Source organism: Malaclemys terrapin, chromosome 23, assembly GCF_027887155.1.
Source record: "Malaclemys terrapin pileata isolate rMalTer1 chromosome 23, rMalTer1.hap1, whole genome shotgun sequence".
Taxonomy (NCBI): Eukaryota; Metazoa; Chordata; order Testudines; family Emydidae; genus Malaclemys; species Malaclemys terrapin.
In genome coordinates, this window is record NC_071527.1 from 17,248,815 (window position 1) to 17,271,650 (window position 22,836).

General features: G+C 58.0%; 1 protein-coding gene across 2 annotated transcripts; it reads right to left on the minus strand.

Moving 5' to 3' along the window:
- Positions 1-7,965: 7,965 nt before the first annotated feature.
- Positions 7,966-20,106, minus strand: STX10 (syntaxin 10). 2 transcript variants are annotated; one of them, XM_054012522.1, is made up of 8 exons: positions 19,980-20,106; positions 19,379-19,548; positions 18,471-18,565; positions 17,479-17,541; positions 16,828-16,944; positions 16,096-16,202; positions 15,606-15,700; positions 7,966-9,075 (listed from the first exon to the last, which is right to left on the minus strand). In XM_054012522.1, the coding sequence occupies exons 1-8, from the start codon at positions 20,012-20,014 to the stop codon at positions 8,813-8,815; spliced, it is 945 nt and encodes a 314-aa protein (XP_053868497.1). In that variant the 5' UTR covers positions 20,015-20,106; the 3' UTR covers positions 7,966-8,812. The 2 variants fall into 2 exon arrangements, with proteins under 2 accessions (XP_053868497.1, XP_053868496.1); XM_054012521.1 differs by lacking the exon at positions 7,966-9,075 and adding an exon at positions 13,672-15,119 and having other exon boundaries at positions 19,980-20,095.
- Positions 20,107-22,836: the final 2,730 nt, after the last annotated feature.

The following is a 22,836-nucleotide window of genomic DNA, read 5'->3' on the forward strand; positions in this document are numbered from 1 at the left end:
GGACAGGGAAAGTTTAAAAAAAAAAACATTTAAAATGTAATGTAAAAAAAATCTACATTTCAGGAGTTGGGGGGCTGTGAATAGTAACTTTGTTGGGGTCTGACCCCCTCTCCCACCCCCCTTGTGTAGCCATGTACCCCAACGGGATCAGACTGGGGTGATCAGCTGCCGGAGGTTAAGGATGGAGGCGTAACGCCATGCGGACGGTCTCTCTAGTTGCTGTAGCAAGTCGGATCGTTTTGTGTGCGTGACGGCGGATGGGGAGAGGGGATTAGTAGAAAGATAGAAAATCAAAACGGTTGTTGGCTTGTCCCTGGGGGAGTTCACACTCACCATGCTCCGCCCGATTGGAGGGTTCAAACCCTGGCCATTCCGTGCTGCAAGCGTTGGCCTGAGCCACCTGACGCTGCGGTGGTGTGAACCTGAGGACGTTAAGGAGAGGCATGTGCAGGCAGATCACAGCTGGGTCTGTGGTCAGATGGCTAGAGTAGACACAGCATTGGCCGCCGAGGGGGCTTGTGGGAAGGGATTGGAGGACCATCATCTATTGATTGTTGTGACTGCAGTTAGCTCGTCCCTCGGATTGCTAACTCAGCGTCCGCCCCGTGTGGCTCGGGTAGCGGTGTCTGAATGTGAAGCGTGTGATGGGGGAAACCAGGTCCTGAACCTGAGTTAAATCTGCCGTGAAGACGAGCAAAGCGCTCCCCTTCTCTTGAGCCTACCCTACACCGACACGTATATTACTGGATCAAAGGGGGTGATTTTCACACTGATGTAGTTAAACTAGATGCAACATTTGTGTGTGTGGACGTTCCTATACGACTTTAAACCTGGCTCCTGCCTCTAAAATTACAGGTGCAAGCTAAACCGGTTTGAAACCCATATAAGAGTGTCCACACACAATTAAACCGATTGACCTGAAACCGGTGCAACATCTGTGTGTAGGGCTTCGTCTAGCTACAAAGTTTTGCCGGCATAGCTGTGTTGTCTGGGCGTGTGACATAATCACAACCTCCTCCCGGCATAGCTGTCCCACCACAACACCCGGTGGAGATACATAGTTGATGGCGTTCGGGGAGACAACGCTGTGCTGGAATAGAACTTCCTTTGTCGGTACAAGCCGCATCTCCACGTCGCTAGCATAGACGAGCCCTTGATATGGGTTACCCCAGGCAGGGTTATTAGGACTTAAGCAATCCCGGAGGACCAGGGAAGGGCAAACATAGTGCCGATCTTTAAAAGGGGAGCAAAGAGGCCCCTGGGAATCACAGAGCAGTCAGCCTGACTTTGATATCTGGAAAGGCAGTGGAACAGATGATTAAACCAGCAATTTATAAGCCCCTAGAGGACAATGGGGTGACAAGGAATTAGCCGGCATGGATTGGTCAAGAACAAATCACGCCAAACCAAGCTAATTTCCTTCTTTGACAGGGTTACTGGCCTCGCGGGTGGGGGGAAGCAGTAGACATGATAGATCTTGATTTTAGGTGGGCTTTTGATGCATGACCTCATCAGCAAACGAGGGAAGTGTGATCTAGATGAAATTAGTATCAGATGGGTGGCGGGAAGACTCAAAGAGGAGTTATAGCTGTAGAACTGGGAGGATGTCTCTTGCGGCGTCCCACAGGGGTCGGACCTGGGTCTGGTCCTAGTCAATATTTTCATTAATGACTTGGATGATGGAGTGGGGCCCGCGCTTCTGGCATGTGCGGATGTCCAAGCCGGGAGGGGAGGGAGGGGGGTTGCGGGCACTTTGGAGGACAGGGCTCGAATTCAAAACGACTTGGACAAATTGGAGAGAGATGAAATTCAGTAAAGACAAGGGCAAAGTATTTCACCGGAGAAGGAAAAATCAAATGCACAGTAGCTGGGCAGGAGGTCGGACGGCTGAGAAGGATCTGGGGGTTATAGGTGAATGTGAGCCCCCAAAGCGAAGCAGTTGCTAAAAAGACTCGCCTCGTTCTGGGGTGTATTAACAGGAGGGCGGTGGGTCAGGTGTGGGAGGTCCCTGTCGCTCCTCAGCACTGGCAGGGTCTCAGCTGGAGTCCTGTGCCCAGTTCTGGGTGCTGCACTTCAGGAAAAAGGTGGATAAACTGGAGAGAGGCCAGAGGAGAACGCCGAAAGGGATCAAAGGTTTCGAACACCTGGCCGATGAGGAGAGGTTAAAAACCCTGAGCCTGGTTAGCCGTGAGAAAGGCAGACTGAAGGGGGATCCGATAAATCTTCAGCTATGTTAAGGGCCGTTATAAAGGGGACAGGAATCCGTCGTTCTCCCTGTCCACCGGAGACAGGACAAGAAGTAACGGGTTTAATCTGCAGCAAGGGAGATTTAGGTCAGATATTAGGAAAAGCTTTGCAACTAGAGGGGGCGTGGAAGGGAGGTGGTGGAATCTCCATCGTGGCTGGGTTTTAAGGACAGGCTGGATGATTAGCTGTCGGGGATGGTCCGGGTTTACTTGGCCCAGTTTCAGCGCAGGGAGCTGGACATGGCGACCTCTCGAGGTTCCTTCCAGCCCCACATTTCTATCGTTCTGCGTCCTTTATTCCCTATTAAACGGCTTTGCTGAATATCCCCATGCGACGTGTGAGTGGCTGTAAAACCGTTCTGCCCACTCCGCGATGGTGTGATGATCACACGCTGTTACAGCTGCATTTTGTATCAGACTTGTAATTACCCAGATCTTCCCATGGGGTGATATTATTAATATAGTGGTTTTCATCAATAGATCTCAAAGCTGCTTACAATCTTTATTAGTCACGGTTTCTTTTGACTGCAAATACATTCCCCTCTCTCTCACGCACACGGCTGCAGCAGAAAGAAAGGGTGAGGTTGTTGGTTTTTTGTTTAGATTTTTTTTTTAGTAAAAACTTTTCCGCCTGGAATGTCTGACCATTTGATCTTCTTTTTAGTGAAAAGAGAAGTGTGTGTGTGGGGGGAAGAAATGAACTAGCCTTGTGTGTCTGGAAAACAGCTGCCCGCAAAAATTGTGCTTCCAAAAATTGTAAGAGCATAAATCCTCTTAATTAATAATTTTTAAGCCACCAGCTGTGGTGGGTTTGAGACGCCCTCCCACATAAATGTTTCTAGTGTGTGTATTTTTAACACTTTAAGAACGTAATATCAAAGTATAATCCTTTAAAATTTTTTTTCCAATCAATCAGAATATGTAAAATTCACCCCCGTTCAGCAGGCTGACTCTAGATCTATGCGTCACTTACACGCTTGAACTAGAATTTAACGTGACAAAAAAGACACGTGCCGGTGTGAATTCCGCCTAGTGGGGCAGATCCCCAGGGGATGTAAATCTGCATGGCTCCACTAAAGTCAATGGGGCCAGATCCTTAGCTGGTATGAATTGGCTGCAGCTCCGTTGGCGTCTGCCAGTTCACACGAGCTGAGGGTCAGGCCGTTGTGCTGTTAAGAACAGCCTTCTGCCGGGTGTGCCAACTTGTCAGTGGAAAAGCAGACTCCGCCCCCTCGTGCATGATCCTAGGATGACTCGGGGCCCGCTCCTGTGAGATGCTGAGCGCTGGGACCTGAGCCAGGGAAGCCCCATGGAGCCTGCTTAACTTTAAGCACGCCAGAAGTTCTGATGAAATCAGTGGGACGACGCACATGCTTAAAGTTAAGTGTGTGCTTAAGTGCTTTGCTGGATCGGGCCCTAGGTCGTGGGATTGGTTAAGATTTGTCTACAATTCAGAAACTTCACCGGCTCCCTGGCAAAATTCCAAATGTTGGAGGAAAAGGTTTTGATTTTTTTTTCTCTCTTCAAATGTTTCTTTCTGGGATTTTGATCAGCTGTAAAGAGCCCAGCGAAATGCTTCGCACTGGGACAAAACATCCCATTGGGACAAAATTTGAAATTTGGACCAAATGTCACTCATTATCCCCTCCCCTCGTTTTCCTCCCAACCCTATTTTATCACAATTTGTTTGGAAAGATTTCGAGGTCAGGGGCCCGTTGGTCTGGCTACTGGTGGCTTGCGTGGTTAACCTTGTCTCTAGATCAGCGTCATTGGTTAGTTTGGCTCTTAAAGAAATGAAAAGCAAAGACTTTGGGATCATGGTAACTGACTAGAAATCAAAGACGAGCGTGTGATGTTTGTTAGTTATTTGAAATAACCTTTTTTTTAATTGCTCCTTGTTTTAACGTGTGTTTTTTAAATGTGGTGGTGTATGAAACATTATTTTTTTGGTGCATATTTTTACTGATTTCACTATCCCCCCTCTCCCGATTTAAACATAATAATTATGAAGCGGGGGATGGGGGGCTTCCCAATGACACTGTAACGACTTTATTTCACTTTCAGAAAGGATACTGTCAAAGCATTGTTAGGCCTGTACGCCCCGCTCTGGGCACTGAATCCAGTGGGGTTACTTCTGTAGTTAGAGGCACATTCTGTAATGCTCGCCAGGAAGCGGCCGCCCCCAATTGTAACGTGCTCATGGCTGGGAGCCCCGCGCCGCCCTGCGGGCTGAAATCTGAACTGCTCACCTGTGGGACAAGAGCCCGACACTGCGAAATAGAAGCGTGGTTCTTTCGTAGCGCAGAGGGCTGGGGGGTTCTCCTGTGTAGAGCAGGAGGATCTGAGTTCTAATCCCGCCGTGAAATTGCAAGTGATAACAGTTAAATCTGGGGTGGGGATAGATTTCTTATAACATATTTTTACAAAGTCTTCAGCTGTTTTACTTATAACCACCGGGGATTCGGAGACTGGAGGGGATTTTACAGTGTCTGTCCCATCCATAGAATCACAGGACTGGAAGGGACCTCGAGAGGCATCTAGTCCAGTCCCCTGCACTCAGGCAGGACTAAGTGTTATCTAGATCATCCCTGACTGGTGTAGGTCTAACCTGCTTTCAGAAATCTCCAATGATGGAGATTCCACAACATCCCTTGGTCATTTATTCCAGTGCTTAACCACCCTGACAGTCAGGACGTATTTCCTAACGTCCAACCTCTGAGCCCTTACTGCAATGTAAGCCCCTTGTGTCTTGTCCTAAAGATCAGAACTCAGATCTTCCTCCTCTGCCCACGATAGCCCCAGCCTGCCGTGTCCCAGGAGAATCGTGCTGGTTCATTCGCTTCGTGGTCACTTTTACAGTTTCACTTTGAGTTCCCCTCCAGGCAGGGGAGGGAGGTGATGAGATTCACATAGTGAAACCAGACCCACAAAAATCCTATTTCCCAGAGCAATTAAAATAGTCTAGAAAATACAGAGCCTAGAGCTGGGGTAAAAAAGCCCTCTAAACAAGTGTGAGAATGACTCTCTTTTTTTAAACTGAAACCTTTTTAGCTTGGCCTATGTTGTTTGACAGTCCTTGCAGCCTTTGTCCAGCAGGGGGCAGGCTCCAGGTGATGGGAAATAGCTGGCTTCACCCACAGCTGCCCAGTCTCTCTCCTCTATCAGAGGGTGTGGGTTGCCCGGGCAGGGGGGGGGGGGGGGGGCAGATGTGTGTCACAGCCCCCCCTCGGTGTGTGTCTGCAGAGCATGGAGTATGGTAGTGGCCGCTCTGGGAGCTCTTGGGGGTCTCCGGTTTGGGGTCCCAGGGTGTCACCTGAGATGGCGGCCGGGCTTGGAGGGGGATCAAAGTGGTGTCTTGTGACTCTCGCCTCGAGGAAGGAATTTCCTGTCCGGTTGTTAGATAGATGCAGCACCTGAGGCTGAGAGCTCGCTCGTCACCTGCCCCTCGCTGATGCTGATCTGAAGCACATACCCTAGTCCTTACAAAGAGGCCCTGAGGGTGAGGATTGAGGGGCTCAGGGGGGAGCCCAGGAGTCCTGACTCCCAGACCCCCCTACTCTAACCCACTAGACCCCACTTCCCTCCCTGAGCCAGGGATAGAACCCAGGAGTCCTGACTCCCAGACCCCCCTACTCTAACCCACTAGACCCCACTCCCCTCTCAGAGCCAGGGATAGAACCCAGGAGTCCTGACTCCCAGACCCCCCTACTCTAACCCACTAGACCCCCCACTTCCCTCCCAGAGCCAGGGATAGAACCCAGGAGTCCTGGCTCCCAGCCCCTCCCTGCTCTAACCACTAGACCCCACTCCTCTCCCAGAGTCAGGGATAGAACCCAGGAGTCCTGGCTCCCAGCCCCCCCCGCTCTAACCACTAGACCCCACTCCTCTCCCAGAGCTGGGGAGAGAACCCAGGAATCCTAGCTCTCTCTTCCCGCAGCGCTAACCATTTGACCACACTCCCGCTCAGAACCCAGCTCTCCTGACTTTGCCAAGTGCCTTACCCGCTGCGTCGCGCTGTCTGGCTGGCTGGCTGCTGTTAATTTGTAATATTTCGTTCATTTACGCTGACTGGGACAGATTCCTTGGCCCAGGATATAAATCTCCCCTCCCCACCCCACCCCCACCCCCCGCTGAACAGGAAGTGGGGCAGGATCCGACTTCCCTGACTTAGGGACCAGAATTATGCAGCTACCAGTGGACGGTCCTGTTCTGCCAGCGCCTTTGGCAATAGGCCAGTGGGGTCTGCTAGAAATGTGAGGCTCTGTCACTTTCTTGGGGCACTTTTAGGATCGCCCCGCGCAGGCCCCTGGGGTCGGTCCTGTGGTTGGATCTGCTCTACCCAGGCAGAATGGGAGCTGTCACGGGAACGGAGCAGGGCGGATAGGGACTGGGGGCCAGCGAAAGCTGCGGATCAGCGTGCGTTACGTGCCCTCCGCAGCCCCCTCTCTGTGCCTGGTCCCCACACGCTGTAGCAGCTCCTGCTTTTAGCTCTGGCAGTGTAGCCGTCACACCAGGACTCCTGGGTTTTCTTCCCAGCTCTGGGACAGGGAGGAGTCCCTTCGGTCCCGTGCCTCAGTTTCCCCATATACACACACTGAACTGGAGGGAATATGGCCCAGCCTGGTGACCCACAGAGGATGCGGGCAGCACAAGCTGACAGCGTTTGCGGTGAGGACGCGGCAGGGCACATAGTGTGGCGAGTGTCAGGGAAAATCAGCCGGATCTGGCGACTGGCAGGGAGATCCCCTGGGGTGGGGGTTGCTTCTGGGATCTCCCCGGTCTGTGTTCTTGCACTAGGTCACAGCAGGGATCCCTGCCGTCTGGGGGGATCTCAGCCCCAGGGCTTCAGGCGCGGAGGGGAGATTCGGAAGGGTGGCCGGTATCTCTGTAGTTTGGGGACTGTCTGCCTGGAGCATCAGCGCACAGCTTTTCCCATTGGCGCCCAGTGTGGGGGTGGCAGGTGTCAGCGCCCTCCCGTGGGATGAGTTGAACAAGCCTCTGCTTCGCAAAGGAGGGTTGGGGTCCTTCCCGCGCCCGACCTCGGACCCTTCCCAAAAAATGTCCCTTTAGCCCTTTCACTCCAGCTCGACCGCCCTGGCTCAGACACTGGGGCCAGACTCACCTCTGAGCCCATCGATTGATTTGGCCCAGCCCGAGCCAGAGAGAGGGGTTTGAATGCTGCTCTTCCCCAGATGGGCTACCTGGTGGCGCTGTTGCTGTCTGCATCAGTATGGCGTGGGGGGGGGGTGTCTTTTGAAGTGATCTCCCCTCTGGGTTTTAACTTGTGTTGGTGGGAACCTAGAGATTAAAGCTGTAACAAGCGAGGGGCTGTGGGGAGGAGCTGATGGGGAAGGGAATAGCGATGGGGCGGATGCGGCAGGAGCGGGGATCGGCCCGGTTCTCCTCTCGCCGATGCCTGAGCGCCAGATCAGAACCCCGCCCCCTCGGCCTACAGGGCAGCCTGGGCTCGTCCTCTCCGGTGGCTCAAACTCAACCCCGCGTGGGAGGGGGCCCAAGCTCTAAGCCCCCTTTCCGTTCCCTTGCCTCATCCTCCAGTGTCACTTAGAGCAGCCTGGAGGCTGCTCTAACTGCCGCTTCAGGCCTGGGGAGGTACAGACTAGTCTGATCTGTCTCCTATTTCCACCACCTAGGCAGGGTGGAATTCCCAGGCCCTCTGCACCCCATAGGCACTTTCAGATCCCTTTGTGCTGCTGGGGGGGGGGGGGGGGGGGGGAGGACTTGAGAATCAGACCCAGAACCTCCCAGGCATGTGGGCGGCCAACAGCTGGCCTGACAGAAAGCTCTGGGGTCGGGGGAGAAAGTAGCTCCGCAATAAGGACTGCGGTGACATTGGGGCTGGTTCTGCGTGGGGGCTGGTTCTGCTGGTTATTCCCCTCTCCTTCCCACCCCCCCAGTAACTGGACTTTTGATTTAATATTGTAAAAGGGAAATGAGATTTCAGTCCCAGATCCTGGAGTTAAATGCTTAATTCCCAGGGGAGTTAGGCATGTGAATGCCTTTCAGGACTTGGGGTTTAGTTTATAATGCAGGGGGAAGGGATTCTGGGGTGGGGAGCCTAGTGGGAATGGGTTTGCCGCAGCCCCCTTTAGCAGAGTTGGGTTACACCAGTGCATGTCTGCCGCTGATGCTTTGGTTGTAATGGAGTGACTCCGGATTGTCTGGAGCTCAGAGGAGTGACTCCGCATTGACACCGGAACTGAGATGGGAGTAGGTCTCACTTTCTGCAGCTAGAATTTTTTTGTTTGTTTGTCCCCCTCCTTCCCTGCCAGCCCCGAGAGGACTGAGATGGGCGTGTGTCCCCCCCCCCACGCCACGCCCCCCAGCGTGCTCCCGGTGCTCCAGCCTCATTGACACTGTAACTCGGGAGACCTCTCCTTACGCAACGTGCCGGCAATCCCAGATGCCCCTGCACCCCAGTGTTCTCGACTCTCCCAGGAGCCAAGGGAGGGCCCATGCCATAGATCCGTGCCTGGAAATGGGATGTTAGCCACATGCTCGTCCACCCAGGCTGCAGTGTGTTAGCCTGCACATCCTTTCACCCCAAATTAACTGTGCTGGAAACCTGACAATCTGCCCCTCCGCCCCGCGCCAGGTTCAAGTGGGAAGCCCTTCCCGCCCGCCCCCACTCCGGCAATGGGAATTTTTTTTCTAAGCTGGCAAATGTATTCACATGATTGTTTGCGTTTTCTTTCCAATCTGGACTTCACTTTACGCGTTTGAGTTGGGACGCGGCACCTGGGTTTTTCCCCAGCTTTTTGGTTGGCTGGTTCGGTTTCCCTTTCGTTCCCGTTGTCGTTGGTTTTCGTTTCTTTTAAAAAAACAAAACGAACTGAGGGAAAAAAACGGATTAAAAACCTCTCTAATTTACTCTTTAAAAAGCACTAAACGCCTGATTGTTCAAAGCGCCTGCCCGTGCAGCATGGATGCCTTCCAAGTGCTTTCAGTTGATGCAAATAGCTACTATAATCTCAAGCATCCCCCCCCCCCGACCCCCCGTCTCTGCCACCCCGTCATAACATACTTACAAAGAGGAAAACAAAACAAAACTTTAAAAAATGTTAATGCAACTCACTCTTTGCTCTCCAGCGCCCCCTGCTGTTACTCTAACCCTGCCCCCGCCCCCCCAATAATGCCAGTATTTGTTCTGTGTTATAAGTGCCAAGACATTTTTGTGACTCCCTCATTCCTGTGACCTGAGAGTATCGACAATTGCACATTAACTACTGTAAAGATTTAAAAAAGAGGAATTCAGAAATGTTAATAAAAAAAAAAAAAGGTTTGTAACAAATTTGCACACCCGGCTGGTTATTTTCTATCCTGATTTCACACGCACACCCCAGGCATTTGCCAACAGCTGGAGGCTGGTGTTTAAGGCACACGAGATAGCTGGGTTCGGTTCCTTGGCCAAGTCATGGCCAATTCTGTGCCTCAGTTTCCCCATCTAAAATAGGGGATCGTTCTACTCCCTTTGCCTATTTAGGTTGTAAGACCATGGCGCTAACATGGGCTACAGATTCGAAGGTCAGAAGGACGCTCTGTGATCATGAGTCCAGAGGACTTCCCTGAATTAATTCCTGTTTGAACTATGAGACGATCTTGTAGGGAAACATCCAATCTTGATTTACAAATTGTCAGTGGTGGAGACTCGACCAGGCCCCTGGGTAAGTTGCTCCAGTGGTTAAATCCCCTCCCGGTTAAAAATGTCACACCTGATTTCCAGTCTGCACTGGGCTAGCTTCAACTTCCAGCCTTTGGCTTGGGCTGACCCTTGGGCTGCTAGATTGATCAGTCAGCTGTTAGCCAAGAGTGGTTCCCCAGGTAAGTCGAGTCACGTGTCCTGGGCTGGCTGGCCCCTGTAAGGGGAGGCAGGGCCTGATGCGTCCTTGAAGAGCCGCTCCCAAGGGAGGGAGCCGGTCTGGGCAGGTCATTGACGAGCAAGCACTTAGCCCTGCTAAAAGACCAGCTGGTGGTGGGGTACGGCTCTATGCGGAGGCGCCCGTCCACTTTGCCAAGCTGGCAGGGAAACGGGCTGCGCACAAAGGGAGTTTCTTTTGCCCCATCCCTGCACCCGGAGCAGGGTTCTCCTGCCTGGGGGCCGCTCGTCGGCAGTAGCCCCAGGGCTGGGCGTGAGGGACTCGGGGGGTTCTTTGTACTCTTCAGGAGTTAAGCAATGAGCCCCCTCGCCAAGGCGGCATCTCGTCCTCAGTTCCCGGGTCTGAGTGAAGCCAAGTCCAGAGGCAGCGCAGCCAAGCCACGTAATGCCACCAGGGGGCGCGCATGAGGCTCTCACATCACCCCTAACTTTCTGGGTAAGTGCTGGAACGCCCGGCAGGCTTTCCAGAGCTTGAGTCCTCCCCATGGCACATGTCTGCCCCCCTGTCACGGAGTCCCCGGGCAATGCTCTGGAACTGCTCCCCACAAAGCCAGGCAGGACTCTGGGGAGCCTCCTCTCCCTCGGAGCAGACTGTCTTCAGGGCAAGAAGCTCACTTGGGTCTCTCCTGGGAGCATTCAGCATATGCCCCTCCGTGCGCTTCCCACAGCGAGTCCGCCCAGGCGGGGTCCTGGGGAAGCCAGAGGGTCCTGCACCCCCACTTCGCAGTCAGACGTGACTCTCGGCCAGCCAGTAAAACAGGTTTATTAGATGACTGGAACATGGTCTAAAACAGAGCTTGTAGGTCCAGAGAACGGGACCCCTCAGCCGGGTCCATTCTGGGGCCCAGTGAGCCAGACACCCCCGTCTGCCCTCACTCCCCGTCCTCAGCCAGCTCCAAACTGAAACCCCCTCCAGCCCTATCTCCTCTGCGTTGTTCCTTTCCCGGGCCAGGAGGTCACCTGATCTCTTTGTTCTCCCACACCTTTAGCATCCCCTTGCAGGGGGAAAGGCGACAAAGGGTCGGCCAGAAACTGAGGCACCCACATAGTATTCAGAGAAAACATTAAGAACAGTCCCACTTCGTCACACCCCGTTCACCCGTCAAGCCCCAGACTCCTGGTGTCGCGGCCACAGGATTCCAGTGGGGGGCGCACCTGTGCCCCCCTGGAGGCCAGCCCTCTGTCCCCACCCGTGGGCTAGCTTGGCTAGTTAGCACATCAGGGCAGCCAGCTGCGTCCCCTGTGTTTGTGCAGAGCCGGCCGCGTTGGGTCCTGGGGCACTGACAACCGTGCCAGTTAAGCACGGCAGGGGTCGAGCTGGTGCACAGCCCACGCCAAGCCCCTGGCTGTAACGGAGTGACTCCAGATTGACAGCAGGCTGGGAGAGCCAAGCGACCCTCTGCCCACGTCTGCACAGCATCAGGTGTGACATGGGCCCTGATCTCAACGGGGGGGTCTGGGCAGCATCTAGAGAGTCGGGGGCCCTGATCTCAGCGAGGGGTGTGTGTGGCAGCACCTGGTGGGACGAGGGCCCTGGTCTCAGCGGGGGCGCTGATCTCAGCTCGGGAGGAGGGGGGCAGCACCTGGCGGGACAAGACCCACCCACTCAGCTGGAGCCTTTAGCAGATTACAGATCATTTCAGGGAGACTCATCAACTCTGGCTTAGGCCCTGAATTTTCCCCCACGCTCACCCCCTTCCCCCGTTACCCAATTTCCATTGAAATTTTAAAATGCTGCAGAACGTGGTGTGACACAGAGAGCAGTGACGAGATCATATAAAACCCCCCTGTTATTGTCACCGATTTCTTTAGCTTCTCAGATACCCCAGGAAAAGCAGCACATGGCTTTGGGGCAGGGCTGGGGGCTGATTTCCCAGCCCCCCCCCCTTCCCAGCTGGGAGCAGGTGCCAGCCAACTGTAATAGTCCTCTCTTGGAGTCTGGTTGGGGAGCGGGGTCTAGTGGTCACGGCCACCACCTCTGACTGCCAAGGGGGTTGTGGGGTGGGGAGCCTGGGCCCACCCACTCCACTCCACCGGGCTCCCACCCAGGGCACTTTGGGCTATCAGTAATCTGGCAAACAAGGCTACTTAAGCCTGTTCTCCCTGGGCCTCTTCCTCTCCCCCCGCCCCACAAAGTCAGCTTAGTCCAAGGCTTTCCAAGTGTGGAAAACCAAACCCCAATATGTAAGGGGGGGGGGTTACCAAGGGCCACGGGATCCTTCCCTCTCTGGTTGTGTCTGGGGTGGGTCCAGCCTTCCAACGGGCAGGGCCCCTTCGGGCAGCTGTGTCAGAGCCTTTACGCTTCCCGCTGCTCTGCTCCCCTCCCGCGCTGCCACCCAAAGCCTTTTCATTCCTCCAGCAGATCCCATGTTGCCCAGTGTGGGGTTCATACACCCCAGCACAGGCAGAGGCAGGGATCCTTGCAGGGGTGGCCAGGCACCACCCGCTGCCCCTCTGAAGCAGCGCAGTGCCCGTCTACACGGCCGCCTCTGGCTAGTCACGCACGAGCTCGAAACTCTCGGGAGAGGCCCACTGCAGCTCCCTTTGCACCCTGCAGGGGGAGACAGAGCGGAGGGAGCCCCCTGCTGGGGCTCTCCCATGTGCCCGTTCATTGTTGCAGCACCCGGGCCCGTCCCCCCAGGTGTAGCACCGTGAGAAGTTCACCTCCAGCTGCCCAGAGTCACGTAAATTCATCCAGCCTTCATAACGGGGGGCAGGCGCCCAGGCCTCGTTAGCAGCTGTCTCCATTCATTCATGGCTCCAACGCCAACACCGTTCGCATTTCTGCTTATATCAGCTGGGCCCCGTTCCCGCCTGCGGAGAGGAGCGTGGCTGGGGGCGGGGACAGGTCCCCCGGGAGAGACCCAGAACCCTGCAGGTTACCACCACTCCGAGCGCTGGGATCTGCCCCCACATAGCGTCCCCTTATGCCAGAGGCACTGCCTCTTTGGGACAAAACCCAGCCCCCGAGGGGAGCGGCCGGCGGGATTGCTGCGTTCTCGGGGCCCGGCCCCTTTCTGGGCAGCGCTTGGGAAAGCAGACACGAGAGGGGCCGGATTCTCAGCTGGTGTAACGGCCAAGGAGCCACTTGGATTACCGCCCGCTGCAGCGCCACGCCACTGATGTTCGTGCACAATGGGGGCTGTCGCAGCCTCAGCAGGTGTAAGTCAGTGGAGTCTCGGTGACCCCAATGGGACAACACCGCTTCACACCAGCTGGGGATCTGGCCCCACTGACCCCAGTGGTAGGGGGACCAGATGTCCTGATTTTTGGGTCTCTCTTATATAGGCTCCTATTACCCCCACCCCCATCCCGATTTTTCACATTTGCTGTCTGGTCACCCTATCCAGTGGGGATCTGGCCCCCATTGACCCCACGCTGAGCTGGTCTTAAAAGTCACTTTTCAGAGCACGGCGAAGATCCCCGGGGACTGAACACTAAAAGCTCCCAAGGCCGGCCCCATCTCAGCCCACGGAGCCACTGACAAAAACCAGGCGCCTTTAAAGGGACAAAAAAATTGGGCTCAAGTCCTCAGTTTTGCTGCTTTATTGTGCATTTGTTTAAAGTTTTTTAAAAAAAAATATTAATTTGATTTTTTTTTACATTAGAAATTCAGGTTCCGGCGAGGCCGGAGACTCTAGGCCCACGTCAAACGGGAGCTGTAGTTGGGAGGCCCTTTGTGCCTCTACTTCCTCCCACAGGCCCTGCTCCCTGGCTGGACTACATCTCCCGTAACACATTGTGCAGCTAGGAGCCGCTCCCACCCCCATTTTCCTCTGTGGGCCAAGCTCCCTGCCCAGACTACATCTCCCATGATGCACTGCACTCTCTCCCAGCTGCCATAGTGCATCATGGGAATTGTAGAAAGGAGTGTCTCATGCCCCTATTTCCCCCATGGGCCCTGCTCCCTGGCCAGACAACATCTCCCAACATGCACTGCAGTCTCTCCTTGCGACAGAGGCACCCGCAGGGTCCATCCCGGTTATGTTTGTACAGCACCAAGCACCGTGGGGCCTCCCGACTCTACCATAATACAAATAATTAACAACAACAAACCAACCATCAGGTCTCTTCCTCCCCGCTAAGGCAGCAAAAATCCAGCAACACAACCCCCAATTTCTTTAACCGAAAGCCCTTCGCATGAAAACCCGCCTGAGGAATTATTTTGGCTTTTCGTACAAAAAAACGAGCGACGGCCCTGCCGGGGAGGGGCGAGGAGCCAGCGCATGCCGGGCAAAGTGCAGCTGGGCTTTAGGGTGGGGGAGCCCTAAAAAGCAGCTGTCACCATCCCCTGAACCCACAGAGCACCCAGTGCGCCAGCCCAGCGTGGGAGGGTATTACCAGCTGAGTCTGCATCCCCTGCTGGTAAGAATTGGTCTGCTTGCAACAGGCGGCAGGATGCTGGAATGATAAGACAGCGCCCCCTGGGGGCACAGGCTGTGCTGCCCTGTCCCGTCCTGGAACATGGGATGGGCAAGCTGCTTCTCCTTTCCCCTCCTGGCTTTGCAGGTACCAATGAACTAGCTTCCCCTCCCTCCCAAATCTGTGGAGAGATCAGAAGTGCCCCCCATTCCAGCATGTTACTACTGCCCCCTACAGGCTGAGGACACCCCCAGCCCTGTACCCGACTGCAAGCCCCCAATGTGGAAGCAAAGGCTGGAGGTGGGGGGGGAGGAGGGGAGACCTGAATCAGATTCCCAGCAGGAATCTCCCCTGGTACCTGGAGGTGCCTTTTCTTTACCATAGGTGCCAGCCCCAAGGGTCAGAGAAAGGCACTGGGGTGGGCTGTGCTCCAGCAGGGCAGCTCCTGGGCTGCTTGCCAAGCAATGATGGAGGCATGTGCATGGAGAGGGGGGTGCTGGTCAGGAGAGTGGTGCCCCCCCCGCAGTCCTGGCCAGTCGATTACAGAGTGAAGAAGAGGATAAGCACCACGATGAGGAGAACAAGCAGAATGCCGATCACACACCACTGGCGCCGGTCTGGGAGGAGGAAGCACAGGGGGAGATGCAGTGAGTGGGGGGAAGGGGGGGTAGCAGGGGCGATTCTGAGATGGGGGGTTGGCTTAAGCACTGACACTAGGGACCTCTAGGCTGCCTGGGGTGCATTAAAGAAACCTCCCTCCCACCCGCACACATACCCCAGGAGTAAAGATCACTACCTCCGCTTCCCCCCTCATCCCCCGTTTTACAGAAGGGAAACTGAGGCAGGGGAAAGGACTTGCCCCAAAAGTCACACAGGGCCATGAATAGAAACCAGGAGTCCTGACTCTCTGCTCTCCTTGACTCTAACCACTAGACTCCACTTCCCTCCCAAAGCTGGGGATAGAAGCCAGGAGTCCTGACTCCTGGCCCCTCCCTGATCTAACCACTGACCCCCACTCCCTTCCCAGAGACAGGAAGGGGACTCAGGTTCTGAAGTCTCCTAGGTGCTTTGAAAAATCTCCCCCTGCCCGGCGCCTTCCTCACCGCTGGTCATGTGGGAGACCTTGGCCATCTTCTTCAGCATGCCATCCATGTGGGACTGGGTGCTATCCATCTCCTGGGCAAATTCCTCCAGCATCCTGCCAAGCCAGGGTCAAGCTGTCAGCTCAGGGTGCAGCACCCACCCAAGGGGGCTGTGGTCAAGCCGGGAGAGACATGGAAACCCCCCCTCCCCCCCCACACACACACTAACATGCCTGCCCGGATCTAGTCACTGCCGCTTTCAGCCCCCGCCAAGGTGTCAGGAGGGGGCTTGTCCCATTCCCTCCCTCCACCACCCCCAGGTTGGTGGGGCTTCTCCTCCGGGCACCTGTCATCCCTCTAAGAACTGGGCTGAGACCCACCAAACTCACCTCGCACGTGGGGCCAGATGGGAAGGATTTTCAGATCTGGGACTGGCGCCCCCTAGTGGAGAAAGGCCTCCTGTCCCATTCCCAGCCTGTGAGCAGGTCTCCCCACACCCCACCCCACTCACAAGCTCTGCTCGTCCAGCTCGTCCCCGACCCGGCCCGACATGTGCTTCAAGACCCGGATGCTCCCCGACACCAGCTCCAGCTGCTCGTCCTGCTGGTCTATGATCAGCTGCCGGGGAAGGGAGGCAGGAAAAGCCAGTGGGTCGGTGCAGGGGGGTGCGACAGGGTCCCGTTACGGGGGTGGGGGGGGCGATTGGATCGGAACCAGGATGGTGGTGGGAGAAGGGAACTAAGATGGTGGGAGGGAGGAATTACTGCCGCCACCCCCTCAAAGTGTGCAACCGCCAGCCTGCAGGGTTAATCCCCAGGTTGTGGAGCTGTGGAACTCCCTGCTGCGGGGGGTCCAACACAGAGGGCATAGGGGTGGCAGCTTGGATAATTTTAGATCCAGCTCTCGGACAGGGTGGATGGGTGTCAGGCCACAGCCCCCAATCCCCGCCACCCTGAGCTGATCACTACAGGGGTCTGGAAGGGAGAAATCGTACTCTGGAGCAGCCGGTGCCGGCCATTGCTGGCGACGGGCCCGGGTCTGATCCAGAGGGCAGGGATCTGGGCGGGATACGGACCTAGACAGGCCCATTGGTCCAAGATGTAGCCAGATGTAGCCTCTGGTTTAAATCCAGATCATTCCCCCACCCCACCCCCCAGCTTTAGGGGAGTTACATCTGGCCCTGACACAGCAGGGCATATCCCTGCCCCCCAGCCCCTGCCCGTGGCCTTTGACGGCTCCCAACCTGCTGGTGCAGTTGCTGTTCCTCAATATAGCGGGAATTGGCTGACACCAGCTCCTCCCGCAGCTGGCCGTACTGCTCCGGGGGGGGCTTCTGGCTGGCCCCCCCGCCAATCAGCATCTGCGGGGAGAGAGCGGAGCCCTGGTTGGGGACCCATCCAGGCAGCTGACCACTGGGAGGGTAGCAAGTAACTCGGGGTGAGGGGGGTGATGGGGACTGGCTGGCTCGGGGGGGTGGGGAATGGGACATGGGGCCCTTCCCTTCTAGGGGGCACCGGCTCCGATCTGGAGGATGGCCACGCAAACTCCATGCTATTTGCCTCCTCCCCCTGCTGTCAGCCCATCCCCTACACAGCAAGACCCTCATTACCAGAGGGGCGGGGGCCAAACGCACCATGGGGACCAGCCCCCCATGAGGGAGAGATCAGGCACCTTGCAGAGTGCCCAGGAAGTATGGGCAGCTATGTCCCTGGATGGAGGATCCCGGCTGCCACTCCAGTCTCCCCCATCAGCGGCTGTGGGACAGAGAGGACGGCGTACCAGGACATGGGATGGGCTATAGGGCTTTCTACGGGGCCTGGGCGGTGCTGCGGGCTGGTGCTCCCCACCCCCGCCAGCTCTCCCATTGCTGCTCAGGGAGGACGGGACCAGGTACCTCTCTGTTTTTCCGCTCGGCGAAGGCCAGGGCTGACGGGCTGGATATGTGATCCCGCATCTCCTGCAATGGAGGGAAGGGAAGGGGTTAAAAAGCAGATTGGTCTGAAGGCAGAGGGGTTTGTTGCGGGAAGGGGGGGGGGCTTGGGAGAGCAGCAGCCCGGGGCACTTCTGTGGGGGACCCCCTCTCCGTCGGCTTCACAGACAGAAATGGGAGCACGGGGAAGGGAAGGGACTTCCCTATGGTCAACCAGAAAGGCCATGAACAGAACCCCAGGTGACCTGGACTTCCCCTGCCTTAACCACTAGACCCTACTCCCCTCCCAGAGCTGGGGATAGAACCCAGGAATCCTGGCTCCCAGCCCCCTGCTCTAATCCTTAGATTCCCCTCCCTTCCCAGAGCTGGGGATAGAACCCAGGAGTCCTGACTCCCAGCCCCCCGCTCTAACCCTTAGACCCCACTCCCCTCCCAGAGCTGGGGATAGAACCCAGGAATCCTGGCTCCCAGCCCCCTGCTCTAATCCTTAGACTCCCCTCCCTTCCCAGAGCTGGGGATAGAACCCAGGAGTCCTGACTCCCAGCCCCCCGCTCTAACCCTTAGACCCCACTCCCCTCCCAGAGCTGGGGATAGAACCCAGGAGTCCTGGCTCCTAGCCCCCTGCTCTAACCACTAGACCCCACTCCCCTCCCAGGGCTGGGGAGAGAACCCAGGAGTCCTGGCTCCCAGTCCCTTGCTCTATCCAATACACACACAGAGTTTCAAAACAACCTGCTGGAAACCATGATCCCTGACTCAGTTTCTCCTCCTCCCTGAGCTAGTGGGGTCCCTCTAGTGCACTAGCTGTTGTGCCCCACTAGAGGGCAGCAGAACCCCACACACTCAGAGAAGGTCTGAGTTCCCAGATTCCTCCAGTAGGGGGCGGCCCTGTGCCTCAGACAGAGACACACACAGGACACGGGACCCTGATGCATTGGGGGGCAGGGGTTCCCCACCTTGACAGAGTCCCGCATCTGCCTCACGAAGGCCCGTCTCTCCGTCAGCTCGCTGGCTTCGATCCTGAACTTGCGAGGGTTCGCCTCCACAATGCGTGCACCCGAGCTAAGGACCCAGCGTGCAGGGCACAGACAGAGTCCGGGCGCAGGAGTGGGGAGCACAGGAGGGGGGAGAGTGGGTGGGGTGGACGAGGCCCCAGTCAGCCCATAGATATCAAACAGCTCTCTGGATTTCCCTTCATTCCCATGGACTCTCCCAGCAGGGGGCGCCGTGGGGAGCGGGGCAGAGGCCTGGCACGGGAGGGGGTGCGCCCGGCTACTCCCAGCAGGGGGCGCCGTGGGGAGCGGGGCAGAGACCTGGCACTGGGGGCCCGGCTACTCCCAGCAGGGGGCGTCGTGGGGAGTGGGGCAGAGACCTGGCATGGGGAGGTCTCCCGGCTACTCCCAGCAAGGGGCGTCATGGGGAGCGGGGCAGAGACCTGGCATGGGGGGGTATCCCGGCTACTCCCAGCAGGGGGCGCCGTGGGGAGCGGGGCAGAGGCCTGGCACTGGGGGGTCTCCCGCTACTCCCAACAGGGGGCGCCGTGGGGAGCGGGGCAGAGGCCTGGCACTGGGGGTCTCCCGGCTACTCCCAGCAGGGGGCGCCGTGGGGAGCGGGGCAGAGGCCTGGCACTGGGGGGGGTCTCCCGCTACTCCCAGCAGGGGGCGCCGTGGGGAGCGGGGCAGAGGCCTGGCACTGGGGGGTCTCCCGGTTACTCCCAGCAGGGGGCGCCGTGGGGAGCGGGGCAGAGGCCTGGCACTGGGGGGGTCTCCTGGCTACTCCCAGCAGGGGGCGCCGTGGGGAGCGGGGCAGAGGCCTGGCACGGGATGGGGGGCTCCCGCAGGGGAACCCGGCCCCCGAAGGATATCAATGGTCTCCTCCAGATCCTCCAGGTCCCACTCGATGCTCCGCAGGCTGTTGCGCAGCTCATTGGTGGTCCAGTCGAACTCCTCCGTGCTGACGACATGCGTCTCCCGCAGCAGCTCACACCAGCGCTCGTAGAGCCCCCGGGCCGTGTTCACCGCCTTCTGCACCTCCCTGGGGGGCAAAGGGAAAGGGGGTGAGGGGCTAGTGAGGAGACCCCCCAGGGACACGGCACAGTGCTGCCAAACCCCGTCTGGCTACTCTTCAGCCCCCATCCCACCCCAGAGGTGGCTGCATCTCAGCACCCAGCAAGGAAATCCGGTATAAACAGCCCTCACACCTCACCCCAGAGGAGGATGGGAACGGATCTCCAGGGAAGGGGGAGGTCTCTTCCTCCAAGGGAAGGGGGATGTCTCTTCTTCCGGGGGGGGGGTGCTCCAGTGGTGGGGGGGGGGGTGCTCCAGGGGCGGGGGGACGGAAGGGGGGGGGATCTCTCGAGGGGGGGGGCGGCTCCCCAGCGGGGCTCTCTGCACAGGGTCCCGGTGCTATTTTCAGCCCCACTTTACTGGGGGGGGGGCGATCTGCGCGGGCCGCGGCCGACTCACCCCCGCACGGCAGAGAACGGGTCCTCTAGGGCCATGCTGCCGCCCCGGCCCCCCCGCTCCGCTGGCTGCCGCCGCCGCCGCTCCCCGCCATGTGACCGGCGCTGGCCCGGCCCCGCCGAAGCTCCGGCCGCCGCCTTTGCTGAGGGCGGGGCGGGCCTGCCCGGAGGGGGAGGGGGCGGGGCTCCCCCCATTCACAGCCCTCCATGGAGGAAAGAGGCGGGGGGAGGGGCAAGGCTGAGCTGACCCCGAATTCCCGGCCCTGACCCGCTCCACCCTGAGCCAGGGAGCAGAGACATGGAACCCAGGAGTCCGGAGTCTCCCATCCCCCCCCCCACCAGATCCCGCTCCCGCGCCGAAGCTGGGACTAGAACCCAGGAGTCCTGAGTCCAGCCCTCCCCATCTAGGACTAGAACCCAGGAGTCCTGGCACACACACCCCGACCCCACTCTCCTCCCAGAGCTGAGAACAGAACCCAGGCGTCCTGACTCCGAGCCCCCCCCGCCAGCCCCTAGACTCCACTCCCAGCTCCTCCTCCTCATGGGTGTTTAATTCCAGTCCAGCCAGTATGACTAGTCCCTGCTGTGGGGTTACTGGTTGTCCCCTCCTGGCCCCAGGGGGTTTCTCATGACTCTTGGCAGCTGACTCCATGGGATCCTGGCCCCCAGGGGGCTGCTGCTGGGAGGCCTTGTGAGGGGTGACACTGAGCACTTGAGGACAGCAGGGTGGGGGGTGCATGCGGGTGGGGGGGGTGAGCTGGGTGTGTGGGGAGGGGGGTTGCATCTTGTCAGATTGTGTGCAGGAGTTGTGTGGCATGCAGGCAGATTGTCTGTGTGTTTGAGCTGTGTACAGGTAGATTGTGTCCACTCAGGCTGGATCTGGTTGTAGTCAGATTGTGGGGGGAGTTGTGGGGTAGGTGTGTAGTCAGATTGTATCTGTGGGAACAGGCAGTGTGTGTGAGGTGTTTACAGGTAGGTTGTGTACCATCTGATTATGAGGGGATGTGTGTAGTCAGGTTGTATTTAGTCGAGTTGGGGGAGAGTTGTCTGATATGTGTAGAGGGAGGTTGTGGGGGGGGGGGGTGTAGAGGCAGATTGTGAGTAGTCGGACAGTGTGGGGGAGTTGTGAGTGGGTGAGAGAAGTAGGCTGTGTACAGTCAGACTGTGCCCGGATGTGTGTAGTGAGGTTGTATCATTTAGTTGGATTGTGGGGGGGATATTGTGGGTGGATGTGTTGTGTAGATGGGTTGTGTCGGGAGTTATGTGTGGGTGGGGGAGATGGGTTGTGTAGTCATTATGGAGGGAATTGTGGTGGGGGAAGATTGGCTGTGTGTAGTCAGATTGTGGGGGGTTGTCATGTAGTTGGGCTGTCGGGGTGACAGGCAGGTGGTGGCTGGCTCGGGGGGAGATTGTGGGGGTGATAGGCAGGTGGTGGCTGCCTGGGGGAGATTGTAGGGGGCTGTGGCCTGTAGTGGAGCTGTGGGGGTGACAGGCTGGTGATGGGTGGCTGGGGGGAGATTAGGGGGGCTGTGGGGGTGACAGGCAGGTGGTGGGTGGCTGGGGGAGATTGGGGTGACAGGCCGATGGTGGGTGGCTGCGGGGGAGATTGGGGGGCTGTGGGGTGAGAGGATGGAGGAGATTGGGGGGTGACAGGCAGGTGGTGGGTGGCTAGGGGGAGATTGGGGGCTGTGGGGTGACAGGTTGGGGGAGATTGGGGGTGACAGGCAGGTGCTGGGTGGCTGGGGGGAGATTAGGGGGGCTGTGGGGGTGACAGGCAGGTGGTGGGTGACTGGGGGGAGATTGGGGGTGACAGGCCGATGATGGGTGGCTTGGGGGGAGATTGGGGGGCTGTGGGGTGACAGGCTGGAGGAGATTGGGGGGTGACAGGCAGGTGCTGGGTGGCGATTGGGGGGGTGACAGGCAGGTGGTGGGTGGCTGGGGGAGACTGGGGGTGACAGGCCGATGATGGGTGGCTGGGGGGGGAGATTGGGGGGCTGTGGGGTGACAGGCTGGGGGAGATTGGGGGGTGACAGGCAGGTGCTGGGTGGCGATTGGGGGGGTGACAGGCAGGTGGTGGGTGGCTGGGGGGAGATTGGGGGTGACAGGCCGATGATGGGTGGCTGGGGGGGGAGATTGGGGGGCTGGGGGGTGACAGGCTGGAGGAGATTGGGGGGTGACAGACAGGTGGTGGGTGGCGATTGGGGGGTGACAGGCAGGTGGTGAGTGGGTGGGGGCGCCAGGCTGGGGGGATGGGTGCAGTCCCACGTGCTGTGCACACAGACGGGCTGCGGGGGAGGGATTTGCCGCGCGAGCCGATGGGTTTTTCCCGGTAGGATCCCGGAAGGACGCTCCCCATAGGCCACAACGGGGCCTGCCAGCCTCTGCCCTTATACGGAAAGAGGAAGCGAGGCGGCTGCAAACGTAGCCCCTTTTTGGAACGTTGGTGCGCGCCGCGTTCGGGCCCCGCCCCCTGTCGTCATGGGCCCCCGGGATAGTCATGGAAACGGTAACCGGGGCAGGCTGGGGTGACCTCAAAAGTGGGGCGGAGCCTCCGCCTCCTCTTCCTTCCGCTTCCAGGGCTCGCGGGAGGGGAAGGGGCCGGGGCTGGGCGCGTTGCTGCGGGCGGGCAGGTGGCAGAGTGTGGACGGGGGGTTGACCCCCCTCCCCATCCGTGCGCCCCAGCACGACCCCCTGGCCACATAGGTGGGCGGGGGAGGGGGCAATTTTGGGCTCTCTGCAGCGCTGAGATTAGGACCCCAATAAAAAGAGGGAAAGCGGGTTCGCGTGGGAGTGGAGCCCCCCCCCCCTGCGTCGCCCCGCGGGGGTGTCTTATAAACAATTCGGAAAACGTTGCACGGGCT